The sequence below is a fragment of the Notechis scutatus genome, chromosome 5 (genome assembly GCF_049901735.1).
Source record: "Notechis scutatus isolate UNSWTSFEM ecotype Mainland chromosome 5, rNotScu1.2, whole genome shotgun sequence".
Lineage (NCBI taxonomy): Eukaryota > Metazoa > Chordata > Lepidosauria > Squamata > Elapidae > Notechis > Notechis scutatus.
In genome coordinates this window covers 50561879-50576642 of record NC_142013.1, presented here as the reverse complement: position 1 = coordinate 50576642, position 14764 = coordinate 50561879, and the positions used below count along the sequence as shown (strand labels likewise).

Genomic DNA, 14764 nt, shown 5'->3' with positions numbered 1-14764 from the left:
GTTCAGAAATGATAATCTAGTTACATTTTCTGCATCACTACCCCCTAATAATGTGATCTGCCGAGCTGTAAAAGCAAGTAATGGAAGAATTTGGGAAGCTATTGGAGAGACTGCAATCTATGCAAAAAGAATGGAAAGAGGCCTGCTGGATCAGTGACAGTAGCTAATTCAGCTTTCATTTCTTGCCAGGGACAAGCAGGCGCACAACTAAAGGTTCAGTTAATTTCTTTGTAGCATTGTTTGGGTTCCATTCTTTGTATTACTACTTTTTCAGGATAACACTTTATTTTGTGGTTTTCAAATTATATCCCAAGGAACCCTTAGATTCTCTGGATCGGGGTCCCCAACCTGTGGGCCATGAGGGGATTGCAACCAGGCCATGGAAACAGCCAGTGAGTGTGCACCCATACGCACACATTCTCATTTGCACAAGCAGCAGGCAAGTGCATGCGCATACACTCCATTTATAAGAGTGGCAAACACGTATGCATGCCACATGTGCAAATGGAGTTGTGTGTGCACGCATGCGCTTGCCAGCTGCTGGTGTGACACCATCTGCTTCACACACACACCCCCAGTGGTCCACAAAGCAGGCAACATTGGGGGACTCTGCTCTGGATGGATGACAGAGATTTCTAACCCAAAGCTTGAGAGATATCCCATGGTAATAAGGCACATTGTGATCTTTCATTTTTGGTCTAACTTTTCTTGCCTCTCATAACAGAAATGAACAAATATGCCAGCTCAGGTGGAATATGTTTATACAATCAGTCTCTGTCTAGCTTTGGCACTCTCTTTTCCTTACTTCTCCTTACATATCCCATGTTCTCCTTAATTCAAAGGAAAAACCATTGGATTTTTGGTGAAGCAAGTGGGAGAGTTGGATGGAAAAATAAAATGTATACCATGCAAGTTCAGTAACGGTAGCCAAAACTATGTTTCCAAGATAGATGATAGTTACTATGTTTCTCTGAAAATAAGACCCCGTCTTATATATATTTTTCCACCAAAAAGGGCTCCGGGTCTTATTTTCAGGGAGTGCTTCCCACTGACTCACCTTGCAGTGATGGCACTGACAGCCCCGCCCAGCAGGAGCCCGTTGCCAGCCCACTTCTTCTGTGGTCATTTGTTGCTGCTTGCACACATCACCCTGGTCTCTGTTTCACTGTCAGAGACCTTCAGGAAAGGCCTCTGCAGCCGAGAAATAGGCTCCAGATTGACACACACGGTGGATTGATCTGGAGGTCAGTTATCAGCCCTGAAGGGCCTCCGACAGCAAAACAGAGGCTGGGGGTGACACGCATGTCAATTCGGACCTTGTTTCTTGGCTACAGAGGCCTTTCTGGAAGGCCAGTGAAACAAGGCCAGGAGGTGCCATGTGCATCAACCAGGAGCCCATTTCTTAGCTAAGAGGTCTTTCCTGAAGGCCTCTCTGATAGTGAAATGGAGGCCAGGAGAGATACGTACAAGCAGCAGCAAGCAGCTGCAGAAGTGGGCCAGCAAGGCAGATATTGGGGTGTGTGAGGCCTGGTAAGTAGGGCAGCTCCACCACCCCCATCCCCACCCTAGCTTAATTTTTACCTGTGTTGCCTTGCCCCACTCCATGCACCCTGGAATGGGTGGGGTTTTAACCAGGGCTTATTTTGGGGTAGGGCTTATATTGATCACACATTTAAAAATCAAGCTAGGGCTTACTTTTGGGGTAGGTTGTGTTTTCAGGGAAACGGTAGATAGAAAGAAAGATAGAGAGATAGATAGATAGATAGATAGATAGATAGATGGATGGATGGATGGATAGATGGATAGATAGATAGATAGATAGATAGATAGATAGATAGATGATAGATGGATGGATAGTTAGATAGATACCAATAGATAGGAGAGAGAGAGGTGGGAGGGAAGGATCAGGCAGAATTTTTATCCTCATAAACTGTCTGTATGCACATTTAACAAAATCTCCAGCAATGTAAAGTCCATTTGAAAATGTATTGCTACGGACAGATTTTTGAAGATTAAAAGTTTGAAACCTACTGAATAAATAATTTTAATAGCACTGAAGTGATTGTAAAAAAGCACAGGTACTATCAAGCTATTATTTTTTGGCAGACCAAACTGCATATTTCATGTAAGGGAATGAAAGAATAATTGTAATAAAATATCTTAAGGCCAACGTTCTGCTTAGCTCTATGTGTCAAAAGCAAGGCAGGTAGTGAATTAATGCCTTGATTTTCATGCAAATCTGATACAATGCTCTTGAAAACTGGCATTTGGAGCAATAAATGCTTATGAACTATGCTCACTGCAGTGTGAATCACAGATTTGACTATTTGTAAATCAACAACTTTGGAATGACTAATAACTATCTGGTCATCCTTGCCAGATTTTTTTCTTCCTGTGTAATGAGGCAAGACTGAAAACTATTCTGTTTTCCCACTGCGAGAAAGATGGATAAAAATCAGCTACCTGGAACCTTTGCTAACAAGGGCTTGATTCCACATTGAAGAAGTCTAAAATGAATAATAATCTCAAAAGGTTGCCATGCCAATTTGCAGAACACTTTGGACATCTAAATAGCTCCTTACAAAGGGTGTCCTGGCAAAGATAGGAATTTCCCAAATAGACTTTTTTTTCATGGCACAGACATGAAAACTCTTCATTAAAAGTTTCACTTGCCATATTTATGACATAGAGTGGGTTTGGGGATATGCAAATACGGTCCAAAAAGTAAAACGGGTATATTTAGTGTTTTCTTTCCTTTCAATAATGGATAAAGATTTGATCATTTTACAGTTTTTGCTATAAGAGCAAAGTATTCAGTGAGGCCAAATTAGAAGCATTCACACTCTTTTCATTCTTATTTTTAAATGTTATTTTTAATGATCTTCATAGTTAAAGTATTTTCTATGATGTAGCTACAAAAACAGACAAGGCAGCTTTAGCTTATGATACTTTTGTTCAAGGATTTCTCTGTCACCAAGTGTCTTCATTTATTTAATATCCTCATCTTTCTTGTGGAAGCCAATTTCTAAAGGTCCTTCATTTCTAGTCCCTTATATGAATTTTGGATTCTATGTATAGAAAAACGTATTAAGAAATGGAAAATAAAAGTAGTTCTACTAATAACAAATATATCTTTGGCATATACAATTTCTACTGATTACATATTCAAATGATATCTTCTACTTATAGTTCCAAATTGCCTTTACATTTCATTTTACATAAGGTTGTCAAGATTATAATTGATTAATAGGCTCTACTATGAAGAATAAATGAGTGACTGTGAAATTAGTTTTTAAAAGTAGAATTAGAAATATTTTTAGAAGATAGAATTTTAAACCAGCAGAATTAAAATACACAAGATGTATTGGCAATTTGAGATTAATTGATGATGTACTTGATGCCTTGAACTACAAGTGAAAATTAGAATTTATTTTATATCCTACACCCAATGCAAAACTTCATTCTGACATTTTCTTAATACCTCCAAAGGAAATTATATATGAATAATTTTGTGTACAGCTGCAACTGGTGACTTCAAAGTTAGATTTTTATCTAATTTTATTTGTTTCTTCCATAACAACTTCAATTCAATATGTTAACATCCTCAGGCTTTCACTAGAGTGAATAAAAGAAAGGTAATTGGATTAGGCATCATGTTTAAAAGCTGTTCACATAACATTATTTGTTTTAATTTTTATTTCCTGCAATTTATAAAGGGATGATTTGTTTTTAATTAAATAAATAATGTATTTTATATTTTTAAAGCTAGGCACGGTAATATTTGATAGGGAAATATAATCTCTTTATAAAAGGCAGCACCTACAAAAATTTTGTCTGATATTTATACTAGGCTTCGAAATTGTGCCCTCTGGCAAAGGAGCATTGTGTGTGTGTGTGTGTGTGTGTGTGTGTGTGTGTGTGTGTGTGTGTGTAATTGGATAGTTCTCCATTCCATACTTCCATTTTGCTGTTAGAAACCAACTACAGAATGTGCACTGTAAATATTATAAATCATTCGGAAATACCCTAAAATCTAAAATTTTGCACGAGTATGGCATAGGTTGGTATGGACTGCAGTCAATTTCAAATGTAGATCCATAGTGGATGCTATGATGCTAACTAGTGGGCAGGCAAGTAAAATGGAAAGTACCTAACCTGGGTGCCTTCCAGAGACAAGGTGACTTCAATTTTCTAAATTCTTAAGTTATGGCAATGGTAACTGAGCACTGAAGGCTCCAAGGTTCGAAGGCTGCAACAAAATATGTATATATGAATAATAAAAGTAGATGGTCCCCATCCCTTCAAGCCCTGAAAGTAATGTCTCCCTATTCAGCATTACACTTTGTAAGTACAGAATATTGGTCAAGATCAGAATAATTCATAAAATAGTATACTATAAAATGATAATTTCAATATAATTTGAACTTGGATGTTTTCACTGACTTCTGGAAACTGCTGGAAAGAGGATTAATCGGTTATGCATGGAAATTCCACAAAGCATATACTATGGTATATTATGCTTTGCTTTGTTTTATTTTGCTTTGTTTACTTCCTTTTTTTGTTGGCTATAAAAACAAACAGACAAACAAATAAATACATACATACGTAACTACTCTATTGCATATCAATACCTAAGTCTTGGCCAGCTCGGTTGCATAAAATTACTGCAGCAATTTTTGTACTTCCTTTAGGTCTTTGCACCAAGATGGTGTTCACCAGAACTCTCCTGCAAAACAAAAATAAAATCAGATTGTTGTCAGGACTCTTTGTTTTATTTTCGCAACAGATGTGTCCACTGAGGAATTGGGTAGCTACTTATTTATTTATTTGTTTGTTTGTTTGTTTGTTTGTTTGTTTATTTATTTTGTCAATCGCTTACATGATAATAGGTATAGTATATACATAGTTATGAATACATGAAATGGGTACATATAAGAAAAATAAAAGAAACAATAAGACAGGGACAGTAGGCACATTGGTGCACTTGTGCACGCCCCCTACAGACCTCTTAGGAAAGGGGTGAGGTCAATAGTAGACAGTCTAAGGTTAAAGTTTTTGGGGTTCAGGGAAGAAACCACAGAGTCAGGTAGAGTATTCCAGACATTGACCACTCTGTTGCTGAAGTCGTATTTCCGACAATCAAGTTTGGTGTGGTTAACCTTGAGTTTGTATCTATTGTGTGCTCTTGTGCTGTTATGGTTGAAGCTGACAGGTAAGTCATTGCAATGTATGATTTTATATACCATACTTAGATTAGACCGAAGACGGCGTAATTCAAGGTTTTCTAGGTCTAGAATTTCAAGTCCGGTGGCATAAGGTATTCTACAATGAGTAGAGGAGTGGAGATCTCTTCTTGTGAAATATTTCTGGACTTTCTCAACTGTGCTAATATCAGATACGTAATGAGCTGTATGAAGACTGATGAGCTGTATTCAAGTATTGGTCTAGCAAATGTTTTGTATGCTCTAGTTAGTAGTGTGATATTACCAGAGAAAAAGCTACATAAGATTAGGTTAACAACTCTTAATGCCTTTTTGGCTATGTAGTTACAGTGGGCTCTAGCACTTAGATCATTAGAGATGAGTACTCCAAGGTCCTTGACAGAGTTTGGCTCATCAACAAGGTCTTGACTATTCAGCTTGTATTTTATTTTCTGATTATTATTTTTTTGCCAATATGTAAGACAGAGCATTTATTTGTTGAGATTTGAAGTTGCCATTTGTTTGACCATTCTGATACATAGTCAAGATCTTTTTGAAGGGTAGTAGTATTGTCTGTGGTATTGAACAGCTTTACATAATCAGCGAAGAGAACACAGTTGCTCTTAATATGATCATTTATGTACAGTATGAAGAGAGTTGATCCTAGAACACTGCCTTGGGGGGACACCACTATTGACAGGTACAGAATTTGATAGGACGCTCCCAATTTTGACCATTTGTCGTCTGTTTGACAGGAATGCTTCTATCCAGTTATGCAGGTGTCCAGAGATACCGTAAGATTTTAGTTTTAGGAGTAGTTTGTCATGTACCACTGAATCAAAGGCTTTACAGAAGTCTATGTAGATTGCCTCTATTGCTTTGCCCTGATCGAGTTGTGTAGTCCATATGTTTTTGCAGTGTAAGAGTTGCAGATTGCAGGATAGTTTTTTCTGAAACCAAATTGTTTATTAGAGAGTACGTTGTTTGTCTCTAAGTGGAGGATAATGGATTGGTTAATAATTGATTCCATGACTTTACAGGTGACACAGCATAAACTTACCTTTTGGTGCTTTTTACTCTTGTCTTTTCTTCTTTGGGACTCTTTGAGCTTTAGTGATTCTGCCTAGTTTTTTCTTAATTTCCTTATGTAACTAATAGTTCAGTGAATATATAAGGGAGTTCATTAAAGGAAAAGAAATTTCATTCAAACCAATATGCCACAAGAATCTGTCTCTTACTCAAGATGTAATTTTTTCTCTCTGTATGAAAGGCAAACTATAGGTTTTTGAATAATTTCTTCCATAAACCTCAAATATTACATATTGACAAAATGGTACTGAGCATATCCTCTTGTGTACAGGTAGTCCTTGACTTATGAACAAAAATTGAGCCCAACGTTTATGTTGCTAAGTGAGACATTTGTTAAGTGAATTTTGCCCTATTTTACAATCTTTGTGGCCACTGTTGTTAAGTGAATCACTGCAGTTGCTGAGTTAATAACATGGTTGTTATGTGAATCTGACTGGTCATTGACTTTGCTGGTGGAAGGTCACAAAATGTGATCCTATGACCTTGGGACATTGCAACCATCATAAATATGTGTCAATTGCCAAGTGGCTGAATTTTGATCACCTGGCCATGGGGCTGCTACACCAGTCATAAGTCTGAAAAACAGTCATAAGTCACTTTTTTCAGTGCCATTGTAACTTCGGATGGTCATTAAATGAACTGTTGTAAGTCAAAGACTCGCTGTGTATGCATTATGATTACACTAATTTGGTTGGTAGAGATTATATATTGTATCTAACAAGTTTTGGTCCTACTGACTAGAATTTATACAGTCCTGTGTGTTCTACAGAAGAGCTGGGTTCACTTTCAGTTTCAATATTTTGGTATGATGAAATTTTCTTTCCCAGGTTCTCTTTCATATAGTGCCACTAGTTATTTTGTCCAATATTGCCTGTAGTGCTATTTGTTTAACAGACATGGAAACCTGAGCATTTGACATTGTAAATGGTGACGGATAGATTAAAAATCTCGGTATTGCCTTTTAAGTTGAAGCATATTCTGCCTGAATGCTGGCACAGTCCTCTTGTTACCATAATTAGATCCTGTGTTGTTGATTAAAATGTTTATTTTAATTTTGAATTTCAAATTCAAGAGCTTGATGGAGTATTTTTAAATGGTACTTTCCATATAATGCATGCAAGAGATGTTTTCTTGAATAGCCATTCTCGTTTTGATTTTTTTAATTAGCTATTATACTGATGATTATTTTATTTAGCTAACAGCATCTTAAACTACAAACTGTTTCAATCAGTACCTTCATTATTATCTATGTTCATTGCTTCGTGTCTAACACAATGCTCAGTAACAAGAACGCATATAACAAGAATGCATATATTCAAAGCTTAAGTATATAGTTAAATAGCTATTGTATTGGCATGATATTGTCAATTAAGGCCATATTTATAATCATTTATAATCAAATATGTCCTGCAACTATGAAATTATCCATCTGCAATCATCTATAGGTAAAGATTTTAAAATAATTTTGCATAACAATTTTAAAAATTAAAACAAAATATTAATGCCATAGACATTTATAATTCTTATTCCAAAAAAGTTTGTTAATCTAAGGGCTCTGTCCTTAGTCATTGTTTGTTAATGGTGGAACTGAACTAATGGTGGAACTAACTGGTGGAATTGAATGAGCTAATGGATCAGGTGACAGAAGTCATATTGCAGCTTAAGGATTGACTACAACTACAACCTTATTTATATGATTGGTTGCAGGTAAATGGATCTCAAGAAACTAGGGAAGATATGGGGAACTTATCATTCCTTGGATATTTCTACAACAACTGTATCAGGAAGTCAGGTCAATTATGAGTGATAGTGAGAATTGTAGCATCTGGCATGGCACCGATTCGTTCTCCCCAAGAGCCAAGTTTTAAGAACTCCAAAAATTAAATAAGATATAAAGCCTAAATGAGGAGAATTCTGATTCATACATCCCCATCCCATTTCTATACTGTAGAGGTGGTATAAAATATTTTATAAAGTTAAAATTGTTCTAAAATAATGATGCTAAATTGAATAGTGAAAAATCATTGAGTGAGGTTTTTCCCTGATAAATGATTTGAAACTGGTTGTTTAATTTCCAGTGATAACAAAAGAAATATAAATTCAAGGAAGTTGTAGATGGGGCAAAATGTACTTCTGAGTGCTATTAGTTAGGTTTTTTTTAAACATGAACAATAAGAGTTCACATAAACTTTGTGGGCTCATAAATGAAATTCAGCTGAGAGGTCAACCATGCACTGAAGAATTTGCTATTTCTTGCCTTCCTTTTGAAATTACCCCTGATCATTTTCAATCAAACCTTGCAAGTTTGTGTTTACCTGCACCTGTTGAGGATAAGGAAAGTATCTGCTACAATGAATGTGCAGCAAACAGCACATACATCACCTCCATTTGTGGATTTGTTTTCATGCATCCAACCCACGCACATAAAAATTCTGACCAATACTTGGCAAATACTATTATTGTATGGAAGGCTCTTGAAATATATAGACACATATCATTGACATAGAAGATAATTCATATCAGAGGAAATAGGTGACATGTAACTGGAGCAGAGGTGGTATTCAGCAGGTTCTGACCAGTTCTGGAGAACCGGTAGCGGAAAATTTGAGTGTTTCGGAGAACCGGCAAATCCCACCTCTGACTGGATATTTTACAGTATCCTTCCCCTGCTGTACCCACCAAGCCACGCCCACAGAACTGGTAGTAAAAAAATTTGAATCCCACCACTGAACTGGAACACCTTTATCTGTATATATTGCAGTTGGTTTCACTTTTAGCAGTGTCTTCCCAATGACAATCCTTGGTCTATGGAGATTCTCAGTCATCTAGGCCATGGTTGTCCCAAAGGTGCTTTTTCAAGAGGCCACTGGACTTTCTGGTTTCTCTTTGAAGATGTTTCACTTCTCATCCAAGAAGCTGCTTCAGTAGTGTAAAAGTGATTTTCCTATTTTTTACATGATGCATGGACTTGCTGGCTATGAACCAAAGATGAATAGACTTAATGGAATTAGTCCTTTTATTGAAAAGTATATTCTAAAATGCTTTGCACTGCAAATTTGCTTTGGGTCTCTTATGCTGTGATTGCATATTTATGAATATGGCCTTAATTGATTCCTTTTTTTTTTCTTTTTCTCATTAATCTTTGGATTTTGTTCAGTATTTGGCATATTTCTATGTGATGTTTACCAACTCTTTCTGTTAACTATCACAGGTTTACACCCTACGAGTGGTATAACCCCCACCCATGCAACCCTGACTCAGATGTGGTGGAAAACAATTTTACTTTACTTAATAGTTTCTGGTTTGGAGTTGGAGCTCTCATGCAGCAAGGTACAGCGGTTACCCTTCACTCCTGCACATATCCCACAGTTTGATGGAGGGCTGCTGTGCTGGTAAACTCCACCATTGGTAGCTATAGCAAAAACTTGAAAGCCTAATTTGGAACTAAAGATATAATTACACATATTTATGTATTGGCAATTTAACAACAATGCATTTGGGGAGAATGATCATGGAACCCAACTGAAAAGGGCCCTTCATTTGAAAATACTTGTCAAACCTCTATTACTTACTAAAACAGAATTAAGACTTCTCTGCAGATATTTAAGATGTTTGTCTCTTCTAAATGGACCCAATCTTTGATGCTCACAATTGCAGTTGATTCTAGAAATTGCACAAAGGGCCTATTTGGCTGTGAAATTGATAAGATGCCTTTGATACTGTATGGTATTCACTGGGAGACTTGAAGTAATGTATTTTTGCCTCCATATGACATATACATTTATATAAAGTTTATGTTACTGTGAATCCTTTTGATACTGATCACACATTAAGCAAATTATAAGAATAGACAACATTTTAAAAAGCTTTGCTAGTATAAAACATGGTTATAATCTGGAAAAATATAGCAATTTTTTTCTTATATTCATCTAGCTTTTTTGGCATATGTAGGAAGATATGTGTACCAAAGTATATTGTACACAGGGTGAGAAAATCTAATTTCATCCATTAGAATAAGTTTTTTTTGTCATTTGGTGAATAAAGCATGTAAGATTTCTCACTACTGGACAGGTGTATATATCAGAGTGCTTTATGTTTACATTTGTGTTCTTAATAATCTTTTTTTGGAGTTTACCAACATCCACAACAAACTGTGGGATGTCGTGTCTGCAAGTCACCACTACCTTGGATACATGACAGTCAGCCCCAACCAGACTCTGCTTGTCTTTGAAGAAGCATTAAAAAGGAAAACTAAGCTCAAACATTTGTAAACTGCAGCAAATATTTCCATGTACAAACTTGTGGTACGTGTGGACTATAAGGGCAGCATCATTAACACGAAGAGTTTGAACGAGAGATGAATGGCTTTAACCTTTGCGCCTGTTGGTATGCTCTTTTTTTTGTTAACAAAAGCTGCTGAATCATAAAGCATTGTTTATTAAATTATAAGTTGTGGTCATCAGACTTTCTCTTTTCTACAGAGGTTGAGCAAAGTCTGGATCAGGATTGGCTGTCATGTCTGCCAAAACAAATAAAACAGACACTAGAGAGTCTTCAGCAAGTACTGTCACTCACTTGTAACATTTATTACCCCACCATTCCCTGATTTTTAAAACAGATAAAAATTTTATTTGAACTTGCAATATAATTAGAGATTAATTAGAAAACAGAACAAGTTAAAATCCCCCGCTTACAAGCCTATACTGTATAACCACAGTGAAGTGGTTATTCTAAGCCTGAAAGCTGTTATGATGAATTCCAATTCTCTGGGAATAACTTCCTTGAATTCAATGCTCCTTAGATTTTAGTAAAAATACCATACTTACTCAAGTCAATATTCGGCATGCAAATTAATCGGCAGAGTTACCAATTCCAATGAATGCAGTCTTGTTAGAATCAATGATGAACCTGCTAAGAATAATAGATAAGCTTATCAGATTCCACAACTTACCATAAAAATCAGACACAGCAATTTTCTGCACATACCACAACTATGCACATACAGAATAGACAAATTTGTTTCCTGTATTTAGCAGATAAATAGATGCCAAGAGAGTTGTATGTAAAAAGTATCAGTCCTCTTTCCCCATAATATGAATTCGGAAGGATGCTCATGTAGAAAGTGTAAGGATTAATTATATCAGATCCTTCATTTTTCAAAGAAGTCTGCATTCTGCTCAAAATCAGATGTTTGTTTCTTTTGGATTTAATCAAAACCAGGGGAATATCATTCTGTCAGCCAATGGTATGGTTTCAGCTTTTCTGTGGCTGAAGTGATTGTTCTTGGTATCTTCTGATACCTTGTATGGTTGGCAACAAGCAGATGTCTAAATGAAATGCATTCTTTCTTTTCACACTATCAATGGGCTTTTCTTATAAATAAAAGGGAATTCCAAATTAGCAATAAAGAATGTAAGAATTTCAGAACCTCCCTGTGTAGAATATCTATCTTGGAAGCAGAAATTGTATCATTTTGGCAAGTTGCAATGTTATAACACAGTGTTATTACAGCTATTGTTATTACAGTAATATTGACAGAGCTATGTTTGGTTGACTGTCTTATATCAATACAATATGCAGCCTTAAACCATACATAACACAAGATTTTATCTGAAATATTTAATTTGGAAAATACAATATTCAAATTAGATATATTCCAATATCTAATTTGGAAAATACAATATTCAGTTTACAAATAAAGATACTTTCCAAGGCCATAAATCTTGCTCTTGCCTTCCACATAATTGTTTTAGAAGGTATAGCACCTCAGTGCCAAAAAGGTTTGGTAAACAAATCAGATCAGTTAATACACTTACATGGTAGTTGGTGTCTAAAGAGTTTGACCACCTGCTGAGGTGTTTTGAAGAAGAGGAAGTTTAATTACTGATGTTTTTTTAAGCATCACTGGAAATGCAATAAAAATTTGAAGGGTTTTTTTATTTCCTTGATAAGGGTTGCTCAGGTTTTTCTGCAATTATTTATTGACAGATCAGAAACCATGCCCCATAATTCATCTCACAACTCCAGATTCAGCTTGAATGGTGTTTAAGTTATTCATGATGCAGGGTAGTTTTCATTCTATGTAACAGGGAAATGAGGAACAAATAAAGGAAAGTTGAAAGACTATTTAAAGGTAGCAATGGCAGCTTCAATAAACTGATTTGCTTATACTCTTGCCTAATATCCATTTTTTAAGATATAAATCTGAAAAATGTGTATTGAAATCCAGAGCCCAATTTCCAATTAAAATTTTGAATGCAAAAGACTTCCCAAATGATATAAACTCCCCATTTCATGCTTGAATCATATCTCCTGCACCTAACACAATATTTCAGACTTGGAGCAGGGTGTGTCTTGTGTTCAGATCATTTTGCATAATCCTAGTCTGCAATAATATTAAGACAGTATGCACTTTTAACAAAATAGACAAGGTCAAAGGAAATATGAGATAATTGGGGAAGATTGCACCAGAACATTTTTGGAGATGCTTGAGTAACTCATTAGTTATAATAAACTGAACAATTGACAATATGATGTTTTCTGAAAATAAATAAATGACAAGGTTCTCCCCAAATTTATATACAGAAGAATTTCTCACTTGATATTATGGGGTGGGAGAAGCAATATGAATATTCAGAACGAATGTTGATATTTCCCAGGTGAAAGAGAATTAAATAATATGCAATTATCCATTTACTTTCCTGATCTTGCAATATCTAATGTTGCCTATTTTTTTTATATATTTTGAGGAATTCAGTAAAGAAAAAGTAATACATCTTCATATTATAGGGCATAATATTAAAAGTTCTGATTCTGGTCCCACTTATTATGGCAATATCAATAAAATGTACTTCCAGATAAGAATATCCATCATCATACTTCAGCTGCTTTACTTCAAAAAGCAATTAACTGACATGTTAATCATTAAGGGAAAAAATATAAGGTAGTTCTAATCCAAAAACATCTATTTGTTTGTCATCTAGCACTGCATTCATCTTATAAAACGTATTTGTTGAGACTATTATTACACATCTAAATTATAGCATCAACTATTTTTTGTTCTTTATTCACAATGTAGCATGTTTCTGAAAGTAACATTCCATAGCGTGATCTTAAAATTTATTTTCATCTTATTGTAATACAATTGTTTTGATGGTGTCACACAGGATCAGAGCTGATGCCAAAAGCTCTTTCCACCAGAATAGTAGGAGGAATATGGTGGTTTTTTACCTTAATTATAATATCATCCTACACTGCTAATTTGGCTGCCTTCTTAACGGTTGAGAGGATGGAGTCACCTATTGATTCAGCAGATGATTTAGCAAAACAAACTAGGATAGAATATGGAGCTGTTAGAGATGGATCAACCATGACATTTTTCAAGGTAAGCTGCTATGAAAACTTTTTGTTGGTGAAATGTTAAGATTTTTTAATACTGTGTTATATATCAAATAGTACATTTGGACAATGAGAATAAATTACTCGGGTAAGTCAAAACTGAATATACATATTGGATTTCTGATTGTTGGATCCTTCTGACTATAGGTGTTTACTCAAAATTATAGTGCTCAGCCTTCAAGAAAAAAATCCAACTTTTTCCTTTGCACCTCTGTAAATAGGCATGGCCAATATCAATTTGGGATGTAAGCTATAGTTTGAAAAAAAAAGCCCAACATAGGTTAAATAAGCTGCTGTCTAAAAATACACATCAATATAATGTAACATTTAAATTATATTTAGACTACAGTTCTTTAATAACAATAGCAATAGCCCTTAGACATATATACTGCTTTACAGTGCTTTACAGCCCTCTCTAAGTGGTTTACAGAGTCAGCAGATTGCCCCCAGCAATTTGAGTCCTCATTTTACTGACCAAAGAAGGATGGAAAGCTGAGTCAACCTTGAGCCTGGTGAGATTTTAACTGCCAAATTGCAGGCAACAGGCAGTCAGCAGAAGTAGCCTAAACACTGTACTCTAAACACTACGCCACCATGGCTCTTTGTTTCTGGGTTTTCACAATATTAAATACACTTAGAAATATGCACTCACCAAGAGTTTTCTCTACATTTATATTTCTTAGGGCCTGGGCCTAAAATTTGGAAAGTGCATATGTTTTGTATTTTTATATTAAGTAGAAAATTCTCTTTCTTACAAGATCATGTTTCTCATGATTCCATTAACAAATAATGGTAAGAAAATGTGTACTATATGCATTTAATATTCTACTTAGTATGGTTTTAGTTTTAGATTGCATGCAAAGATCATTAAACTGGAAATAAGAAAAGACTGCAATCGGCCACTGCATTGAGATTTGTATATGCAGACAGGGAGAAAAGACTGAGTAAAATCTTTTGGCAAAGTGGTGTTTCATTTAAACATGGAATTAAATGAGATGGATGGGCTTTTCAGGAAAAAAAGAGATTCAAATCTGAGTAGAGGATTGATTTTCATGGTCATAAAGTTTCTGGTCAAA

The 14764-nt window shown here is 35.4% G+C and overlaps 1 protein-coding gene across 1 annotated transcript in view; it reads left to right on the top strand.

Moving 5' to 3' along the window:
* Positions 1 to 14764, top strand: part of GRIK1 (glutamate ionotropic receptor kainate type subunit 1) — a 212574-nt gene that overhangs the window by 184616 nt on the left and 13194 nt on the right. Inside the window, exons 13-14 of the mRNA XM_087966673.1 lie at positions 9502 to 9620; positions 13457 to 13674. Coding sequence (XP_087822799.1) covers positions 9502 to 9620; positions 13457 to 13674 — 337 coding nt within the window. The remainder of the gene's footprint in view (positions 1 to 9501; positions 9621 to 13456; positions 13675 to 14764) is intronic.